This window comes from Nilaparvata lugens, chromosome X (genome assembly GCF_014356525.2).
Source record: "Nilaparvata lugens isolate BPH chromosome X, ASM1435652v1, whole genome shotgun sequence".
NCBI lineage: Eukaryota > Metazoa > Arthropoda > Insecta > Hemiptera > Delphacidae > Nilaparvata > Nilaparvata lugens.
Window position 1 is genome coordinate 77,283,961 of NC_052518.1, and position 22,852 is coordinate 77,306,812.

Sequence of the window (22,852 nt, forward strand, 5' to 3'; positions counted from 1 at the left end):
TAGTATGTAAAAAGTTACTTATTTGTTATGTATTTTGTTGGAATAAAAAAAACTGTTTGAATTCTATATCTGAAATAAGATTTTTACTAATGTCAAACTTTGATTTTGAAGTGAAACTGCCAAGTCAAACCTTGGCCTACGAATTACAATAAGAATCCTGGCATGAAAGCTTTAAACTTGTCGGAACAGAATGTTATCAGATGGGCATGTTAAACTGTCGGTCCCGGCTGAAGTGTGGCAGTCGTAAGCTTTATTGACGGCAAGGTGGATTCTCCCCACCAAAACATTCCTCACAAATTAACTTTGGAGCAGAATTTTGATCGGAATTGGAAGTTGAAAGAAACATTAAAAGAATTCAATTCAACTAATAAAAGTTTTTAGCTAAGCTAGAAAGTTATTTACATAGTAGGTTTTAATACCAGTTTGAATCTCCCAGCACTTCTCTCATCAAGAGTAGTAACTGCTCGAGGAAAATACGTAAACATGGATTACAAAGTTATTTGAAAGAAATGAAAATTTGATATTAAATCAGTCTCATTACATTTGTTAATACCATCGTATATGGTATTGGTTGACCATTACAGGGAACAAGGGAGCAGTAGCGGTACGATTTACGGTGTACAACTCATCGGTGGCGTTTGTTTGCGCTCATTTCGCCGCTGGCCAATCGCAAGTAGCAGAACGAAATGCTGACTTCGCCGAAATCACCAGAAAAATGTCATTTTCTGTGAGTAAAATGATTCAACTATTCTTATGTTTCAAACAATAACATGCAGTCAATATTGTTCTTGTTAATAAAATGCTATTCTAGTCGTTGTTTAAACATCAGAATAATGTGTTAATACATCGCAGTTCGGAATGGATCAAGAAACCATAATCTTTAAAATGTTTCATTAATTATTACAGGACTACAGTCTTCAATAATAATATTTGGATTATATCGGTCATTCCATGCCAGCTTTGTCAGTTTATTAACGTCACTATCTAAATGTCGAACTGAAAATTGTGTTGACTAATTATCAATGTAATTTATTCTAGTGCCAGGGAAACGTTTGATTTCAGATAATGACTTGCATCAGGATAAATTCAATTTTTATCATAGTGTGATTGAATGGTCTGAGGTTCTGATTTCCTTTTAGGGAGAAAAATATAGCCTTCTTTAACCTCTTCTTACGGTATTTTCATTTGTTTCTGCAATATTACCGATCGTAGGAATGCTAAAAAGGAAGAGGATATCTGATTGGATAAATCAGTCTGTATAATTAGCCTTAAATAATTATGTTTTGATAGCATACAATAAGTATGGGATGAATCAATCCTTCATGATAAATGTGTGTTTAAATCTGTAAGGAAGCTTTACAGGCATGAACTAAAACAGACTATTTGTGTATTCTTGTGTAAATCAGTCTTTTTATTTAATAAAGCAGGCTAATTTGCAATATAATGCAGTGAAGCTGAAAGGACTTCAAATAAATGTTCTGCAGCTTGGAGAATTATCCGTTAAATTTCTAAGCCTTCAAGACGCATAATCGAGATACTCTAATCACACTTGATGGCTTCAACGAATATTTTATCACATCTGTTCTTAAGCTATACGGATATCTTTTAATTATTTCCAAGTAATTCTAAATTCGATGTGCTAAGAGTCTTCTGCAGTCTTCACTAACTGAAATACTGGATTCTGAAGTTACCTCACAGGCATGACAGGCTTTTGAGCTTGAATTGAAATCCTAGTTTATGAACTTTTGTTACATTTCAAGTGTCATTTGTTGTTTAAAAGTTGGTTTGTGTCGAAATATGACTATAATATTTATATACTAAGTAAGAGTCAAATATATACAACATAATATATCATACAAAATACAAGTATATTACATCAGTAAGTTACACTATCAGTACCCTATGATAATGACTGTGTCACCTGATTTTCAACTTATAATCCAATATTCCTAGCTAATGTATAAAAATCTTCAATGTTGTTTAAAGGGTTAGCTGCTTAGAAACGTTCTATATGATTTTTAATAGTTACATTATTCATATTTCTTAGATGTTCAGAAAGTGAATTAAACAATTTTATGGATAAAAATAGAAATGTTTTTGTGTACTAGATACCGATAAGTAGTCAAATCACCCCTATTTCTAGTGTTATGGCTATGAACTACCCCCTGTTCCACAAAATTCTCCAAATTCTCCTTGACATAAATTAGGCTCTGTTGAACAAATATTGAAGGTAAAGTCAATATTCCCAGAAGTTTTAAATACTCATCACACTGTGCTCGCTTAGAAAGCCCACAAATTAGTCTGATAGCCTTTCTCTTTATTCTAAAAAATCTACTACTGTAAGCTCTGGAATCCTGAAGTATGGTGCCATATGACAAATGAGAATGGATGTGAGCATAATAAATCACCTTTAAAACATCTAAACTGACATATGACCTCAGTTTTCTAATTAAGAAGACTCCCTTATTCAGCTTGCTAGCAACAATATCAATATGCTGGGACCAACTAAGGCAAGGTGAAGCCCAGAAACTTTGCCTCTTTCTCCTCATTCATAGTCAGTCTTCTATTATAACTGATAATCAATTCCTGAACTTTATCAGAGTTGATATATAATAAATTCGAATTCCACCAGCTATCAAGTCCTGGAATGCTTGACTCAAGGAAACTACTGTGGGCAAGCACAGAAAAACAAATCATCCGAAAACAAATAGCTTTTGACTGGAGGGTTTACAATATTGTTGTTATACAATGAACAAAATAGGTCCTAAAATAGACCACTGAGGCACGCCGTGAGAGACAGGTACATACTGCGACTCAGATTCCTCAAAAACAACCTTCTGGAATCGATCACCCAAATAAGATTCTATCAGTCTCAAAAATATTTCCTGGAAGCCATAAAATGCAAGCTTATCTAGCAACAATTTGTGCGATATTTATCTTCCACCTAATAATTTCCACACGTTGATTTGGAGCATATGAAGTGAGTGATTTTATGAACTAATAAACTGGGCTAATTCTTATTTAGATACTGAAACTTGTCTGCAATTTTACAGGGTCGATCTCTAAACTGCCATGACTATGTATTCTGGTGCGGTGATTTCAATTACCGCGTTGACATGAGCCGAGAAGACATTATGAAATGTCTCAATGATGGCAAACGACAAGCTGTTTTTGCTCATGATCAGCTCCAGGTAATCACCGTTTTAGAGTATTATAGATCTAATATTTTTAGAATATAATGTTGAGTATTGATATTGCAAGTAAATTATAAGGATAGACTTGTTTCTTTCAGATGGTATTTAGTAGCTCAATAAGCGTCAGCTCGAGCTTGCTCTTTGGGGATAAGGATAGACTTGTTTCTTTCAGATGGTATTTAGTAGCTCAATAAGCGTCAGCTCGAGCTTGCTCTTTAGGGATAAGGATAGACTTGTTTCTTTCAGATGGTATTCAGCAGCTCAATAAGCGTCAGCTCGAGCTTGCTCTTTAGGGATAAGGATAGACTTGTTTCTTTCAGATGGTATTTAGTAGCTCAATAAGCGTCAGCTCGAGCTTGCTCTTTGGGGATAAGGATAGACTTGTTTCTTTCAGATGGTATTCAGCAGCTCAATAAGCGTCAGCTCGAGCTTGCTCTTTGGGGATAAGGATAGACTTGTTTCTTTCAGATGGTATTTAGTAGCTCAATAAGCGTCAGCTCGAGCTTGCTCTTTGGGGATAAGGATAGACTTGTTTCTTTCAGATGGTATTTAGTAGCTCAATAAGCGTCAGCTCGAGCTTGCTCTTTGGGGATAAGGATAGACTTGTTTCTTTCAGATGGTATTTAGTAGCTCAATAAGCGTCAGCTCGAGCTTGCTCTTTGGGGATAAGTATAGACTTGTTTCTTTCAGATGGTATTTAGTAGCTCAATAAGCGTCAGCTCGAGCTTGCTCATTGGGGCACGTAGTTCCTAATGTATTATTTTTTTAAATGATTTCATTAATAAAGTACAGTGTATATTCTATAATTTATTGATTTTTTTGTAATGCTATAAGGAATAAATAAAATGCATGATTAGCAGGATGCAAAGGGCTAAGGAGGATATGCAACAAATCAACAAGTGGTTCAAAGATAATTCACTTTGGATAAATCTAAGTAAAACCAATCTCATAGAGTTCTCTGTCAGAGGAAGTGAAAATGAGAATGACTCATCGGTGATGAGATTGGAGTGTCCTGTTTCGGATGCAAAAAGGTTTCTGGGGATGGAACTGCAGGGAAATTTCAAGTGGAATAAGAAAATAGTGAAACTTCAAAAACGATTGTACCAAGCGTTCATTACTCTGAGGTCTGTTAAATCAAACTCAAATCTCGAAACAGGTTTAAAGGTTCATCATGAATATTTGCTATCACTTTATAAGATTAAGCATTTTGTTCTGGGGGTCAGGAAAAATTACACCTACACAAGTTTAATAAACCAAAAAAAAGGCTGTCTGAGTTCTTCAAGGTGTGTATTCGACTTCCTCTTGTAAGCTCATATTCAGAAGAACTGTATTATGCTAGACTTGAGTGGCTTAATTTAATTCCAGAGGAATGCCTTGAACAACTTACATAAATTCTTCAGAACAGAACACGATAAGCATTTCGGAAAGTTACTTGGTCCTCCAGCTAATTTCTTAGATAGTTCATGTTCTTTGAAACCTTTTGCGTTCAAGATTTTATCTACGCTGCTCTTGGTAACTACATTTATAAGACAAGACTAATACCACGAAGATCCGGTTTTATTCAACACTAGCAGGAACCCGTGCTTCGCAAGGATCTATTTTCAAACTTGATAATCTGAAAACTTGACGTAATGAAATCTTGAATAATTGAAAATAGGCCTATAACCATCCTTGGTTAATTAAGAATCTAGCCTATATGCAAAATTTCAAGTTAATTAGTCCTATCGTTCAGACGTGATGATGCGTCAAACATAATTTTCCTACCCCTTACGCGTGTATAAGCCAACTTTTTATTTTATATTATATATATGGTTAACAACTGCAAGAGATAGGAGTGTGGAACAGAATAGTTGTGAAACTATGATAGCGCCAGAAGTGTCTCAAACACAATAGTAGGTACCTACTACATGAACTTTTTGAAAGTGATTTGAAAACAAAATGTTAAAACAACAGAACTGAAAGTTTTCAACCTTATCATTCTTCCTCCATTTAGAGAGGCTTTTGTTCGAGCCAAATGTAATCTTCTATCTTCTATAAATATATATATATATATATATATATATATATATATATATATGAATTAATGTCTGTGTGTTTGTTCCCTATGACTTGAAAAATACTTGACATAACGGCATGAAACTTTGGGAATATGTTGTGTGAATATTGGAGATGGTTTCTGACCAGAAATTTTAATAGGGTGGCTGATAATGATTATTAATTAATCCATTTTACAGACCTATGTTTTCGAAATTGTCGGCCTAGCGGCTACCGAAGAAAGGAAAGATGATCATGATTCAAGATCATATTGGGATAATAGGCCTATGATTTAGCATCTAAAGTTACCAGCTGTAATAAACACGTCATCCTATGATAAATTGTATTGGCTACTGGTATTACAACGGTAGTTTGAAGTTGGAATGTAGTTGATTGATACCAGCTGTAGATAATGGTTCCTTAGAAGACCTATACAAATAATTATCACTCCCCTATCAATGAGTAACCGGAAAATGTTGGAAAAAATTATTCACTTCATGGAAAAGAGTTGTTCATATTGCATTCATTAATGGCAGAATAATTTACATTTTTTTTTAATTTAGCTTAGCTTATATTCATCCTAAAATGGAAGATGGAAAGAATATGTAATTCTGTACATTGTACATCACATATTTCCTGGACCATCTATTGACAATCAACAACTATGAAAACATTGAATTCATCTTTGAAACACTGATTTATCCTATTTATTTTTTTTTAATTCAACACTCTACTGTTAGATATTACTACCAATTGATTGAGAAGAATATGTTTTGGGAATAATGAATGCTGCATGATTAGGCACTTAGGAAGTCCGTATTCAGATGTAAATGAAAATATTGATTGTCAGATACATTTCATGATTCACCAAATAAAGTAAAGTGTGACATGAGATACATTGACTTTTTGGTGGTACGAAGTTCGCAAGGTAAGCTAGTTGTAAATAAAGCTTTATTATTAATAGTCAACGCTGAAAAAGACAGGCTCAATCACCAGGAATACTATAAATTCTATGAAGGACCAGTAAGCCATTAATTTTGAGTAGTTCAATCACTTCCATTATGGACACTGAATACATTATGGACAATCAATACGTATGAAATTTATTAGCTACAAAATAATAAACTTTGATTGAAGTGACCCCGACTACTACAATATGAATAACCATTTAGATCAAATATAAGAAATTACTCACATCTCTCATCAACTCGTACTTTTTTTCCACAAAATATTAACACAAATATAAGTTACAGTATATTGAATGAACTCACAGCTAGTACCGTACTCAAGTTTGTCTTTTTCTGGCCATGCTACAAATAAATGTAGGTTTATCATCTCGTTTTTGTAATCTTTTTGTCTATTAAGAAATTTTTCAACGTGATTTTTTTCGCAATAAAATTCGAATTTGAAAAAAGAATTATGAAAAAACTCCTCACCAAAGAAAATCTCTGTGCTCTGTTCTAATCGAAATGTAACAATGGAACAAACACGTGGCAAGCTTGCGCTTTTGATCCAAAGAAAATTAAATTTGATCAAATTTATTTTAAGCTTTCCAATGATTACAACATATTATGTTAGAATATCATGTGTCAATTATTTCAGTTCCATATGGCATTCACCTTACCATGTTCATAACCTTACTAAATAGGATCCTTTTTCATCCTTTGAAACCCTTAGAGGCAAAATATCTCTAATTCCGTTCTTAGTGCGCGTCTAGCATGTTTGAAGAATATTTGTGCACAGTTTTAAGTCTGTAGGCCAATTAGTTTGAGCTGTAGTGTGATTTTACATGAAAATTTTCAAAAAATGCCCTCTCCTGGACCCCTCTCTGCTTCTGGTCGGAATTTTTCTGCATAGATCTCATTTTTTTTCGTAGCTGAACAAAAAAGTTCCTCATGACTATGCTGTGCAATGAGCGGTTAAAAAGTACAAATTTTTTGGGGGGCCCCAGCTCCCTCAGGGGGGCAAATTTCTGAAAATTCTTTCTTAGTGGGTGTTTTGAGGCTATCATAAACAATTGAGCAAAATTTCAAGTTTGTAGGCTCAGTAGTTTGGGCTGTGGTGTGATTTCAGTCTGTCTGGGCTTAGCCTTTTATAGATATAGTCCAGGCGCTGGCTTACATTGAGCATACATGAGAGAGGCAGAGAATTTGACTTCGGATTATTGTTAGGGGGTCTTTAGTGTATATGAAACTCGATGTCGTCACGTCCCAGGGTGGTCGACAGATTGGGGGGGAGGGGGGTAAGTTGTAAAAAACGCGCGCTTATAAAATCGCCTGTCCTGCAGTTACTATTCATAGTACAGCTTTGACTTTTTTCTCAATATTATGTACTTATAACTGGCTTTCAATGTGGTCCTCTACATTTTTGCGATAAACCGCATAGTTTTTCCGCAAAAAAATAAAATATCTAGAAAAATGTATTTTTTTATTATGGACTTTTTGTTATTTCTTGAATATTTAAGTCGTTAGCCGACTTAGAGGAAAAAGTTCCCAATAAACGTTGTAGGCCGTTTCTTCCTGAATTCAATGATATATATAGTTTGGGGGTTACGATCATAGATGCGGCGGTGGGAGGGGGATAAGTAGCACTGTAACGCTGCGAAGCGGTCCTCCCCCATGATTAATGCGCGTAGTGGCCTGTCTATCGCATCGCTCCTACTATTCTATGCATTCAAATTATGTATTTCAGAAACGCTATCTTATGTATTTTCGGTCGCTGAACACGATTTTTCAACTCTCAAGCCTCAATAATTGATAATTCTCATCATAATATACAAATTATGGTCAAAATTACAAACTTCATCTCATTCTGCAAGGAAACTAAGAAATGACTGAAATAAACGAAACTTGGGTTTCAAGGAATATATTAAGATAGAAAATGATCATATTTATATGTGTTTATGTTTTATAAATAAATTAATTTAAATGATGCAAATGATTAAAATAAATTTAAATGATTTAAATAATGTATTTTAAATTAATTTGTTGTGATGCGCTTCAGGCTACATTATTAATTACACACTGGCCACGCTTACTTGATATAGTGGTCAGTTAATTTCCAAGAAATGTTTGTGGAATTTCTTAGTTTTTTATGGTGGAAATGGAATTCATCATCCATTCATTATCATAATAATTATGTTTAATATGAAAATGTTAAACTTTCGTGAATCTTCAGTTTGTCGAGAAAGTATATCCAATATAATAATAGATATGTGCCAAATCAAAATGAGATGAAAATTTAAATATTAATTCAAATTATTTCTAACAGTATTATTATAATGGTATTTCACTAACTTTTGATTGATTCATCCATTATGGTATCCCCGTTCAGACTGTTTTTAAATGGTAACAAGTTATTCAGTATCAAAATTTGGGAATAGAATAGTTTTGGGCCATGCCTGTTAATCTTTCCCAAACATATTTATATGATTTATAATTTAATCCACAAATGAATGAATGGATGTATACCTGCACATAGCTAACGTATGGATTATTCCTTTATAGATAATTGCATGTTACATTAATAAATCTCTGCCACAGATTTAAAAATCAAGTCTCGATGGTTTGGAGAGCACATTATTGGAGTGATTCTTTTACTCTGCTGCTTCTAGTATGTTCACTACCTTTTTTGAATTTAGACTATAGACATAAAAAACTATGTCCACCTGTATCACTCCATCTTCATTGAGAATTTTCATAACTCTTCTCATCACAAAGTTTCCATAATCTTGCAGCGTATTGAAAGTTTTGAAAAGTGAAGTGGGAGTTGAATTCAGGAGAGCCATGTCATCATTATGCGAATTTGTCAACGATATTTAAGGATCTAGTCAAATCCACAACTAGTTTCACTACTGTAATTATTTCATGGGCCAAGTGAGATTAAGCGTTTTTTTTTTTTCAAATATCCATCAGATGTTGACAGAGATTGCGGTTATTGTAGAAATTCATGCTGCACTAAAATTTCAATTCTGAATTATATTTAAACAGCTACCTAGTAAAAATACAGAGATCAGATCTTTTTGTTCTAGAATGAACTAAGACTAGGATTTTTTGTTTGATTGCATCGTGGAGAATGACAGAACTCTGTTTCTTTTTATAGGTGAGAATACACTTTTACTCGTACAATTTGCCACAACTAGGTTCAGATAAAAATCGTTGAAGACCGAATGACTATTTCTTTATACATTCAAAAGAGAATCACACACTTCTTCACTTGCCTCCATACCATTGATAACATTATGCAGATTCTGTTGTCCATCAGAGTCTTGAAGAAAAATGTAATGTTCTCGTTTATCTCGTACAGTTTCTATGTGCAATACCAGAGCACGAATACAATTCAAGATAATTTAAACTAAGTTACAATAATCAGTAATAAATTTCAAGTAGTCATTGATTTTGCATTGTGATTCTAAAAAAACTCCACAAATAGCTCCTGACTTCTTTCAAATATACTTTGACAATCTCTCATATTTGAACCGTTCATGAGTCCTTCTTTGTAGTTGTTTCATTGAATTGATTGCTTGCTCTCACACCTTAATTAGACTAATCTCCCCTCAATGGATTTCCAACAGTATTCTCTCCAAATATTTCAGATTCAACAAAGATAACTCCCATTCCACTTCCATTCAAGTACCACCCCAAGACAATCAGTCAAACTCAGCCAGATGAAACGTATCTATTCGTAGATTATTTAAGTTACAGAAATCAGTTGATGAAGCTGCGTTTACACCAAAGTTATTAACATAATGTGGATAACTTAATCTTTATTAGATTGAACGGAACTTGACAAACACATATGTTCATCATGTGTATGATAAATTATGTTCAATCAAATAGAATCTATAAAGATTAAGTTATTAACATCTCGTTAATAAATTTGGTGGAAACGAAGCTTTAGAGTTGTATTTCCTCTGTATTCGAATATTCAGTCATATCACATGGGAGTAATTGGCATCATATCTCTATTTAAAAAGTACAATATATTTTGTCCAATAGTTTTTTCCACTGAAACCTTAAGGTCAACATTCAAAGTCCAAAAATTGAAAACCAGAAAGTCCATTAGAGCATTAATGTTATTATATGAAATTCTAAATAATAATATATTCATGCCAGATTTAATCAATTTGTTAAATTTTCATGTTCTATGCAAAAGACCAAGACTTAATATGCTATTTCAAATACCGTTTGTCAGAACCGCTCACCATTTCAATTCCTACCTAAATAGAACAATGAGATTGTACAATAGACTAAACCCATGCCTTGATCCCTTCTATGACCGCTACTAATTCAAGAGATCTTGTGGAAGATTATGCTGCTCAATTAATGAATAAATTATTATTTTTGAGCTCTACTAACTCTTCTTTCTTCAAATGTTTCTTCTTTCTATATGTATCTTTCATCCTATACCCCTTTACTAACTTTCCGGAATCTAACCAAAAAATCGTTCTCTTCTAATCTTATTAGTTATATACTGAATCGTGATTTTATAAAGTGCGATATTATTTTTTTTGTTTTCTTTTTTGTATGTTAATTGTAATGTTAAACTATCATCTATGTCATTAAGGCTCGTACTGGAGTTTGTCTGTGAGCCTATGTTTTCTTGGAATAAATAAATGAATAAATAAGATATTCGTGCTTCAATTGTAAATTTATATTGAGAAAATATTTTACTCCTGTTACACGGTGCTCTATATGGGGTAGCCTATATTATTTGTTAAACTTACTCCATTTCTTGACTTTCGAAAACCCAAAGTGATCATTGAACTAAATCGAATAATTATTCTCTCTTTATGAGATATTAGTTTTTTATCGACTGAGAAACACAAATAGGATTCCAAACAAGAAACAAGATGGTTTATCATTACAATGTAATCATAAATAATGATAATGAGATGAAGTTTGTAATTTGACCATAATTTGTATATTATGATGAGAAATATCAATTATTGAGGCTTGAGAGTTGAAAAATCGTGTTCAGCGACCGAAAATACATAAGATAGCGTTTCTGAAATACATAGTTTGAATGCATAGAATAGTAGGAGCGATGCGATAGACGGCCACTACGCGCATTAATCATGGGGGAGGACCGCTTCGCAGCGTTACAGTGCTACTTATCCCCCTCCCACCGCCGCATCTATGATCGTAACCCCCAAACTATAAATATCATTGAATTCAGGAAGAAACGGCCTACAACGTTTATTGGGAACTTTTTCCTCTAAGTCGGCTAACGACTTGAATATTCAAGAAATAACAAAAAGTCCATAATAAAAAAATACATTTTTCTAGATATTTTATTTTTTTGCGGAAAAACTTTGCGGTTTATCGCAAAAATGTAGAGGACCACATTGAAAGCCAGTTATAAGTACATAATATTGAGAAAAAAGTCAAAGCTGTACTATGAATAGTAACTGCAGGACAGGCGATTTTATAAGCGCGCGTTTTTTACAACTTACCCCCCTCCCCCCCAATCTGTCGACCACCCTGGGACGTGACGACATCGAGTTTCAAATAGCATCGGCCGAAAAACTACCGAACTCGTCCGAAATAGCATCGGCCGAAAACTACCGAACTCGTCCGAAATAGCATCGGCCGAAAACTACCGAACTCGTCCGAATAGCATCGGCCGAAAACTACCGAACTCGTCCGAAATAGCATCGGCCGATAACTACCGAACTCGTCCGAAATAGCATCGGCCGAAAACTACCGAACTTGTCCGAAATAGCATCAGCCGAAAACTACCGAACTTGTCCGAAATAGCATCGGCCGAAAACTACCGAACTCGTCCGAAATAGCATCGGCCGAAAACTACCGAACTCGTCCGAAATAGCATCGGCCGAAAACTACCGACCTCGTCCGAAATAGCATCGGCCGAAAACTACCGAACTCGTCCAAAATAGCATCGGCCGAAAACTACCGAACTCGTCCAAAATAGCATCGGCCGAAAACTACCGAACTCGTCCGAAATAGCATCGGCCGAAAACTACCGACCTCGTCCCAACGAGTTCACAGTCTTGTGTTTTTTTCGAAGTTGTTCTGTTTTATAAAGTTGTAACTATGGCTATGGACAATGATACTTTCTTGATAAGTTTGGTTCAAGAGCATATATATATGTTCCATTGTGGGATATACGAGGTAAAACATATCATCATTGTCATGTTCAAAGGAATCTGTCAACAAACATTGCTTGATAATGAATAACTAATTTAGTGAATATTTGTTTATTCATTTTAAAAATCTCAATATAATCATTGTTGATGAAAAATTTTGGTGGCTATGATAGTAGTTAATTCAATAATTGGCAACTAGACTGACGTAAACGGTTCCAATGGACGACCATATTCGGCCGAACTAACGGTCGGCAGATTCGTCCGATCCAACGGCCAAACGGATCCGTTGAATACGGTTCCAGTGGACGGTTACCCTTAAACATCACAGTTCATAATGGACAAGCAAAATTACAATGTACATCAAAAAATGTGGGAATAAGTAGAATGTAAGTAGGAAAATTATACATATACTGACATTCACGTTATGAGTCAGTAAAAATTATAAAAACGCATTGTTGTCACTTTTCCGTTTCCACCGCCTTCTATCGTGAATATCTATAATTCAAGTTATCACGGTATATCTGATCTAATATTAATTTATTGTTGATTCGTTTCGAATTTACAATTGTATCTCAAACATATTCTATTCATCAAGAAAATTTATTGCTCATGATTTAGCAGTAAATTTTATGATTGAGATAAGATATTTTGTTAGTTTATTAGAATATTTTCTGAATAGCCTACTAACTTTTTATCAACGGTTCGGGTTGGAAATGGATAGAACTATCTACTTTGTCTAATGACAGACAAAAATAGCAAACCAATGTTAATCAGGTGATGCATAGTTGCATGATTGTCAACTATTCTATCAATGAAATTCAATAATAATAATTCTAATTCTAATTACCTTTATTGGTAGGAGACACTCTGCCTTACAGAAATTCTGTGGGAATAACAATTTATCAGTTTTTTGTAAAGCACAAACATTTCAGTTGAAATTATTTTATCACGATTTTATATTCTATCATTTGACAGAAGGAGCAACGAGCTTGGAAGGTGTTCTCAAATTTTCTGGAGGGCCCTATTGACTTCGACCCAACTTATAAGTACGATCTATTCTGTGTGGACTATGATACTAGCGACAAGCAGAGATCGCCCGCATGGACCGACAGAGTTCTATGGAGGAGGAAGAAGCAGTTTTACGAACGTGGTAAGAATCTATCGATTCTTTGTGAATTAATCCAACATAAGCTATTCCCTATTCTATACAGATCATACAGGTTTGCATTGTCTAATTTATTAGAAATCAACTGCTTGAAGACGTGCCCAAATAAACTATAAAGCTCCTGTATTATTTCAAGTAATGTTACTCTGAGTAAGTTATTCTTTTACACAATTTAGAATGAAAAAAAAACCTTGTTAGTATTAAATATTAGGGTAGAAGGGCTAATCTATTCTTGAAACTTCATACATTTTTTGAAATTTATAAGCTTTATTTTATTATAAATTTATTAACAATGAATCAATTGAAGATGATCATTTGGAGACGAATTCTCCGTGAGGTTTAGTTGATTACTAGCCAAGTAATTTTTTGTGTTTTGAAATAAAAATTAAGTATAGATAAGGTATAAGGCTAAGTATAGATTTATAGGAATTTAATTTGATGATTTCCTATGTTGAAATTTATTAAATGGAACTAAATGAATGATGAAATAATTTTTATGTTTGGAATCACAAAAATTGAACTCTGGATGAATAAGAAAATAAAACTGTTACAAGTGATAAATAAACTATGCTAGTTGAAAACATCACAGGTGGCAGTGGCAATCATATGATTCGCCTCATTACCCCCCCGGGCAGACGATTTGGCCATCCGAAATTTTGAAGCTCACTTTTTTCCTGGAGCAGGGTGGGAAGGCTGAGGTGAGTCGTCTTGAAGGATGTATGCTGGCTTCACCCGGTCAATGGAAACCTTAGCGGTTTTACCATTAATCCTTAATATGAAGGTTTTATCTTCTCTGTCCACCACCTCATGGGGAACAGTGTAAGGTGGCTGAAGTGCCCTTAAGATTGGTCCTTCTCGCAAAAAGACGTTGCTACATGTGGACAGTTCCTTAAACACAAAGACCTGGTTGACCATGTCTTGTTGCTGGAATGGGGCGTAAATGCGACATGAATTCTCTCAAGCTTTAAATAAAACTGTCCGAGATGTCAAGATTATTGTCTTGTGGTTTTGAAGAATAAGCAGACTGCAGTTGGATGGTTGTAATGCTGCTCTGTGACAGGTCAACAGTTAAGCCAGCAGCTCTAAGCATCAATCATATGACGCGGTGCGACAATCTGGTATAAGAGGTGATAATGAGAAACAAAATCAGAACCAATAATTGGTACGTCAACGTCAGCTACTACAAATCTCCATAAGAAATTGCGTAGGAGTCCCAAGTCAAGACTCCGGATTAGGAACCCATAAGTTTTGATTTTGCTTCCATTTGCGGCACTTAATTCGTAATTCACAGGAGAACATCGTTGTAATTGACGCCGAGGAAAACAGCATAAGTCAGAGCCTGTATCAACTAGATAATTTTAGAATTTTTATCAGTGACAATAAGACGGCTATTAGATGCAGACAAGCAGCAATCAGTTGCCGCCGTTACTGATTGCTTTGGTTGTTTTCCGACCAGCTGCACGGTTTGGCACATTTCTTAGCTTTTTCTTGAAAATTGTCATGGTACCAGTATAGGCCCTCTTCTGATTGGTGCGCCTTTTCACGTGCAGTTGATTTGTTTACATTTTTAGTGTTGCGGTTAGAGCTGCGTGAACGAAAACGATATTGACGTGATTGAGAAGCAGATAATTCAGCGACTTGCTTTTGTAAGTCGGCAATCGCCTTTAGTAACTCATTCTCCGTACATTTTCCATGAACTGCTGCATTGACTGAAAAAGTAGATGTGTATGGTATAATCTCACTAACCTTGTCAGCCAGTTCGGCTTGTTTGTCAAGCGCCAACTCCGGTTGCGATGCGAGAATAGTTTGAACGTTTGGCGGAAGGTGAGGAAGCCATAATTGACGCAACAAATTGTCTTGTACAGCTCCTCTGTACTGATGAACGTGTATGGATTGAGCGGAGGAGGGTTCGCAATAACGTCCTCAACTTCGGCTGCCGTGCATTGGTCCAATTGAGACACCACATGATGGAATTTGGTTATCTCGTTTACGATGTTGGACAGTATGAACTGGGATTCTGCCTGAAGGAATCATAAACGAGGTTTGTCCAACCAAAATGGTGGCAACTTTATAGATACCCGATGTACTTCGTAGTTTTGAATGGGCTGCTGAAACTGTACATCACGTTCACGCAGATCCGCAATTTGTTCATCCATCATGACTCAAATACTAACGCTAAATATTTGTGAAATTTCTTGCTTTTCAATCGTCGGGGTCACCAATATAGGAATTTAATTTGATGATTTCCTATGTTGAAATTTATTAAATGGAACTAAATGAATGATGAAATAATTTTAATGTTTGGAATCACAAAATTGAACTCTGGATGAATATGAAAATAAAACTGTTAAAAAGTGATAAACAAACTATGCTAGTTGAAAACATCACAGGTTGCAGTGGCAATCATATGATTCGCCACAGATCCAACATTTACTTTCACTTTGTAAGAATTCTCAACTCTTCTGGGCATTCTATCTTTTTGCCATATCTCCTGTGTTTTCAGGCATATGCCAATTTTGCATATGCTAAACAGATGGCGTTTCTGTTTATCCTTTTCATAGAATTCTGCCGCCTCTCAACACATTGCACATTTCTCTTCTTAATAATGATGCCTTATGGTAATTTTAAATGGATTCAATTTTAATAGGATACCATATACTCGTAGGAAGGATAGAACAGAAGATACTGTTTGTATTGATTTTTGCATGATTGAAGTGGACCTAGCTCCTGGATTCTACAAAATATTGGCTTGGAAAAGCTTGTACTTTGAATGAATCTTTCTCTCATATTCATATCAATTCAAATGTTTCAGATGCTGGATGGAGTCAAGGTAGATGTATGTTCTACGGAAGAGCCGAACTGGTGCAAAGTGACCATCGGCCTGTCATTTCTATTATCGAAATCGACATTCAGGAAATTGACAAGCTGAAGCGATCCGAAGTGTTCGCTCACGTCATCGATGATCTTGGACCACCCGATGCCACAATCATTATCCACGTAACTCTTTTTATTTATTCATCTATTTTTCTATTCGTTAATTTTTAAACTATGCGGCTCCTGAATCGATCTGGAACAACCAGAAATGCCAGAAATTATCTCAATTCGGATGTCAGAAATTATCTTAATTTCACAATACAATGAAGTTTGATTGTAATCCAAGGTGATCATAGTTGATTTCTATATAATAGTGGACGCTCATGTGTGTCGGCAGCACATAGGCTTGATTTTTGTACTTTAGGTACAATTATTGCGGCAGATACACAAGTGCGTGGAACACAATGCAATGTGAATTTCAATCAAACATACAGTAGAACCCCAATTATCCGAATTAATGGGGACCGGGACCCATTCGGATAATCAAATATTCGGATAATTGGAGTTTTTTTAAACAAATTGTCATTGTAGAGAAAAAAGCTACGTTTTGATATTGCACTATTTTTTTATTGAATTAAATGGAAGAAACGTGATATTTTCACATGTTTTAAATATAAATAAAAGTTACTCATGTACAAGTTTAGAAATAAAAATAATTGTTTTTTAAACATCTCCGTCAATTTAAGCTGTTTTGCGGACTTCGCGGACAATAAAGAGCGAACGCGCAAACACTGGCTTCGCGGGGGGAAGAATAATAGCGTACTTAGACTCTTTTGGACAATTTTTTTCTAAAAGTGATTCGGATAGTCGAAGTTCGGATAATTGGAGTTCTTTTGCATTGGAGACTTTTGCATGTCTTGTATATAATGCCTCTTATCAACACCAACACATCATTGCTTGATTGGACACAGCTGACACTGAAGCTATTATTAAAAATTTGGTGTGCGCAAGCATGGAGTTCATGTCTCATGCAACGTGCTACAAAAGACCGACTAAAGCCTAGTTTCCAATTTGGCAATTTGCAATCACAACAACACGACGAGTTGTGCTAGCTTGTTGAGAGATTTTTACAAATTTTTGTCTATTTTTTCATTCTAACTTAATAAATTTATAACTAAATAACATGAGACCTTGCTCTAGAGACCTTGAGCACTATAAAAGTATATAAAAGTGACCAAAACCCACTTATTTTAGGGTATTTCGGAAATTACGCACTTAGTTTTTGGGGTTGCTGGATTCAAATCCGTAGACAGTATCTTTTTATCTTTATATATATATATAAGAAAGTTAGAATTTAAGAGGAGATAAGAGTAATCAATTGCGAAATACGAATCCGCATACTTGTTGTGCAGCACATTGCGCTGGCGTAAATGTTGCGGAGAAACAGCCGAGTTGAAATGTTGTATAACGTTTCCATTATTACAAGTTCCCGTTATTCGATCTCAAGTCATGTTATAGCGCTGAATTTGTGGTAATGGAATCGAGGCTCAACCGGTCTTGTGCCTTTGTGTCTTGTGCCATGACTTATATCAAGCGCTGATTTTATAAAATTTGTTGGTTCAATTGAGATGTTAGGTGAAGAGACACATGACTGTAGTAAAGATATCGTAAAATACTAATGTGTAAACTGGCTCAAAGTTTAAATATGTTTTTTTGATGTTTTTATTTTTTAAAGGCTCTCTATTCTGAAGAAGAGTGCTTCACGGACGATTACGTTAGCGCAGTTGCGCATGAGTTCTCCGTTTTCGGAGAAGTGTTATTCGTGAGACACGTCGGTTTCAATAAACTGCTCCTGACACTCCGGGATGGTCAAGCAGTCTTGGCAGCTTGCAAGAAACGCTTGGTCAAGGTAAAACATTCTATTGATAACAAACTTATTACAAATTGTTTTTATTAAATCACAAACAATAATCGTGAATAGGCAAAACTGTTGTTTGTATGTAATTGACCTCTCACTTTTTCATTTCCTGAGTTTTTCCCGTAAGGATAATTATCTCCCTTCTCGCTTCTTGAAGTTTGCCACCCAATGCCATAATTTGGTCCATGGGGTTAGTGTTCTCCTTCAACAAGAGATCTACTTGACCGAATTCCAAGCTGTATGGTTAGTGCGTCCCATTGCTGATTTCATCCTTATTCAGATGTCCGATATTTGAAAAAGTGTATTTTCTCAATAACTAACTGCATGTTTCTATCAGTTTGAGAAGAACCTTTTCTGATTTTTCGCTCAGTGTTCGGTTCACAGGATCGTTCGAAATCGATCTTTCTATTGTAGCATACCATTGAATTCTCAATCCCTCATTCTCCTTTAATAGGTTCTCTTTTTCCAGCGTCAATTTCTTAATACCTTCATTTTGTTCATTGTTTAGATTTCTGATAATTATTTGCTTCTTTCTTCCAAAGATACTTTTCTTATGTATATCTCTATCCTTATTTGTGGTATTTGGAGTTGAACATTAAGCACTTGAAATCGAATCATTCCTGCTACTTGTTATTAGCCCCTTTTATTATGAATCGACCATGTTTTTTACTGACTTATCAGTCACCAGTTGCGCTTTACAACCCTTGTCAAGACAGCGCCATGTAATGTCACCTGTTGCTCTTTCACCCCCTTTCTATAATCATATTTCTCATGAGTCAGCTTTGGATTACCTTTACTCGTTTTACTAATTAAAAAAGAAGACATTTTGAATCCAGATTGAGTACACATTAAAATTGTTTTTTTCAAATATCAATTTCATTCGATCAGGAATGGAGTAAGAGGAAAATAAGGAATGGCCAGAGAGAGTTATCAAGGCGTTTGTGTGAGAAGGGTTTGCTCCTGAAAACATAGGGTATATAATATGTGGTTTAGAGAGTGATAGGACGTATTTTACATGATATGAAACTTACTAGAACAGTTCAAAAATCATCGCCGCTCTCAAAATTCGACAGTGCTATATCAACAGCTGACAATTAGTCAGCTGGATGTGAAAAACAATCCACAATCCTGATAGGGAATTTTCAAACTAGAAGCACTACATTGGCTACATTGTAAAAATATCCGTCATGCGGATATCAATGACTGAGTAGCAGTCACAGATAAAGTCACTTATCTATGCCAATCTGTGAAGTGCGTCAGCTTATCAAAGCATCCCCACCTTGTCTAAAGAATCTTCAACTTTTCACAGGAAAAATTGCTAAGATGTATTGAACCTAACCTTCTTGCCCTTCCCTTTTTTTAATATTTCCTGTACTTCATGACACCTTTACTAAGTTGGAAAACATCACCATCACTAACTGCACACAACTTCTGAAGTAGAATTTTGAACGAAAGTTATATTGATAGTGAATGTTTTTGTAATTTTTCTGGCTTCAAATTTATCAAGTTTTTTAATATTTTTCAATTTATTAATGCATTAATTTTCAAGTGTAATAATAATTTGTTTCATCTTTCTGATCAACCGAGATACAAAATTTTTAGTATATTGTTCATTTGGACTGTAAATTTTTGTGATCTTTATAAAAGTGTTTTCATAACCTCATTTGGACTATTTTTATCAAAATTAGGGAGAGGAACAGTTTTGGGTTTATCCTGTTGATTCTCTCTCAATCATTAATTTGATGTTGTGATTAAGGAATGTAATAAATGTAATGTAATGAAATTAGATCATTATATAAAATTTTAAGGAGCGGTCTAATACAATAACTATACCAGACAGCATATTCTGTCCACTACGTTCTATATGTGAATATCTACTGATTTCAGGTGTGCGGTGTGACGCTGCACTTGTCCTATACTGCTTCAAGGTGGAATAACCGCTACCTCAAACAAATCAACATTTGCAGCAGTAAAACTGGTGCAATGAACAGCTACTTGAGACCACTATGGATTTGTGAATTCATCAACCAACAAGGTAAGTTAAATGCGTAATAACTCAATGGGCCATATGAATAAAGTTGAGCATTTGCTTATACTTCTAAAATGTGGAGCATATGCTTCATTTTCTATGAATAAACGTGAGCAAAACCTTTTGTTCATGCTCATCAAAAAAGTTTATGTTCAAAATTGTATGAATAAACTAGAGTATTTGCTCAAATTTTGAAGCAAAAGCTTCAAAAAAGGTGAGTCTAGTTTGGAGCAGCTTTTCACCTTTTGCTCATAGTAAAATGGCTCAACTAATTCGTATGAGTAAGAGGAAACTATACCAGATACGATCACAACCAATAGTTGAGAACTATAAAACTCTTTTCAGATTCAACCATGATAATTATAATATCACTATTATTCCTACAAAAGAATAAATACAAAAGATACCTATCTGATATAAAGATAGCCATCACGGAATAGGAAATAGGCATTTAAAATGAGAATGTAGACGATTATAAGAAGGCTATTGAGATTAAAAGATTATGCTGAAGATTATTATAGAGATGACATTTTTTCACGCTATTATTTCAAAATTAAGAACTCAACTAACCCTAAAACTCAATTCATGGATAGAGAACAGATCAGACGACCAAACAAAAGCGGTGTCTATACTTGCATATTTAGCCCTTACATGAGCTATGAAAACAAAGTAAGGTCACAAAGGCGAATCAGCTGTTCGGAATCAGATTTTTTCAGCTGAAAAATCTATACAATACGTGTACATTTGCTCTAGAGTTCAGGAGCATTAGGTAAGCTTATTACGCAGGAGTATAAGGTAAAGCTCATTCATATAAAAATCAGTAAATGCTTATGCTTCTACCTAATGCTCATGAACAAAACCTTATGCTCCATACTCATGCTCATAAGCATATGCTCTGATTTTATTCATATGTCTTTTTCATAATTGATTTATTAAAATGTTCGATAGAGTATGGTTTTCTCTTAATTAATTGTCATTCACTGAATTTTACTCTATGCTAAACTGTGCCATGAAGGTTTTGAAGGAAAGTGGTTGGCCTCGTGGTCTTATTACTTTGATTATTGAGGTCAACGTTTCAACTCGACTGGATTAGCTTTTGATATGCATATATGTGACGCATTTTCGGAAAAACGCCTACACGCTTATATCTTGGCGAAAATGCGTTCAACCGACGTGACTAACTATTGAAAAATGAAGCTTTATAAATTGCCTACAATTTTTTCAAGTGGAGTTTTGTGATATTTCTAACAGTTTAGATATATTCCCACTTGAAAGTGGTAAATTTTTAAAACAACAGGTTTTCATTCAATTATTTGCTCTTTCAGGGCTTAACTACTTTCCTCTGTTCTATTTTTCTCTGTGATTTCTATTCAAATATTAAAATAATTAACTTGGCTATTTTCAGAAGACGACGCAACTGAAGGCGAAGCAATTGCTTCGACATCGGCTGTGACTGATGAACCACTGCCAGTGCAGGTAATAATAGTCAACTATTTCCATAATGGAAATATAAGAATTTTAAACCCCCAAATCCCCCGTCGTTTGTGGCCCACAAGTCAAATACCACGTACATCCGTGTTATTGGCCCTCTAAGCTTCCCTAGAATTAACAATGTGACCCTTGGATGGAAAAGGTTGGAGACCCCTGCTCAAACACATCTATATATCGAATTCAGCAAACCAGCATTTAGACTCAGGAAATAAATAGGAAAATCACCTACCTCAATCCAAACTATGACGTAGGCTAATGATACCAATTTGTTACAAACAGGATTTCAGGTGATAAATTGGAATAATTAATATATGAATGAGACAGATAGGTAAAAACAAATCGATATTATGCTGCGATGGTGTGTGATCCGCTCCTGGTTCCTGAGTCCTCACACAGTTGTACTGACTGGATATATATTTCACTCAAAGTATTCAAAAGATTTCAGGGTGTCCACGCGGCGGGAAAACCGGGAATTGTACGTGAATTTCATTTGGGCGGGAAATGTACAGGAATTTTGTCGAGATACGGGAATTTTTTGACACTTCCGTCAATTAGCTAATAATTGTATATTAATTAAGGACAGACTTGAGATTTAGCCAGTGGATGAGTGGTGTATTAGTGATGGATGATGCAGGTTGGTGTATCGATGTGGCGTTTTATAAATATCGTGTATCGTTACGGCGTTTTATCAGTGCCGTGTATAGATAGGTTCTATCGGAACGATTGGTCTTCTCTCGATATTCATCATTAAGGTATGTCCACACATGCCTGGAACAGCGCAGCTAACCGTGCAATTCGCTACGCAGCGCGCCATGCAGCGAACCGCTCAGCGAATTCAAACAATAAAATGATGTCAAGTGGTGAATCTTTTTCAATTTTAATAATGAAAGCTACATGAAGCGTTTTTCAGACGAGTTGACAGGGCAGGAAGCAGGAAGCTCTCCGTTTGGCTAATTCCCGAACGCCAATCCAATCAGCCAATCGTACAGCTTCCTGCCTTGTCGTCTCGTCTGAAAACTTCTTCGTGTGACTGGACCCTAATTATTAAATCAAATATTCCAGGATAACTTGGATCACAATTATCTATATAGAAGGTAGG

The 22,852-nt window shown here is 35.1% G+C and overlaps 1 protein-coding gene across 2 annotated transcripts in view; it reads left to right on the forward strand.

The window, feature by feature from the left end:
• Positions 1-22,852, forward strand: part of LOC111052336 (synaptojanin-1) — a 66,263-nt gene that overhangs the window by 41,598 nt on the left and 1,813 nt on the right. For both annotated transcript variants that reach the window (XM_022338981.2, XM_022338982.2), the window contains exons 14-20: positions 585-727; positions 3,054-3,191; positions 13,312-13,486; positions 16,314-16,498; positions 18,051-18,224; positions 20,121-20,268; positions 21,668-21,738. In XM_022338981.2, the coding sequence (XP_022194673.1) occupies positions 585-727; positions 3,054-3,191; positions 13,312-13,486; positions 16,314-16,498; positions 18,051-18,224; positions 20,121-20,268; positions 21,668-21,738 (1,034 nt within the window). The remainder of the gene's footprint in view (positions 1-584; positions 728-3,053; positions 3,192-13,311; positions 13,487-16,313; positions 16,499-18,050; positions 18,225-20,120; positions 20,269-21,667; positions 21,739-22,852) is intronic.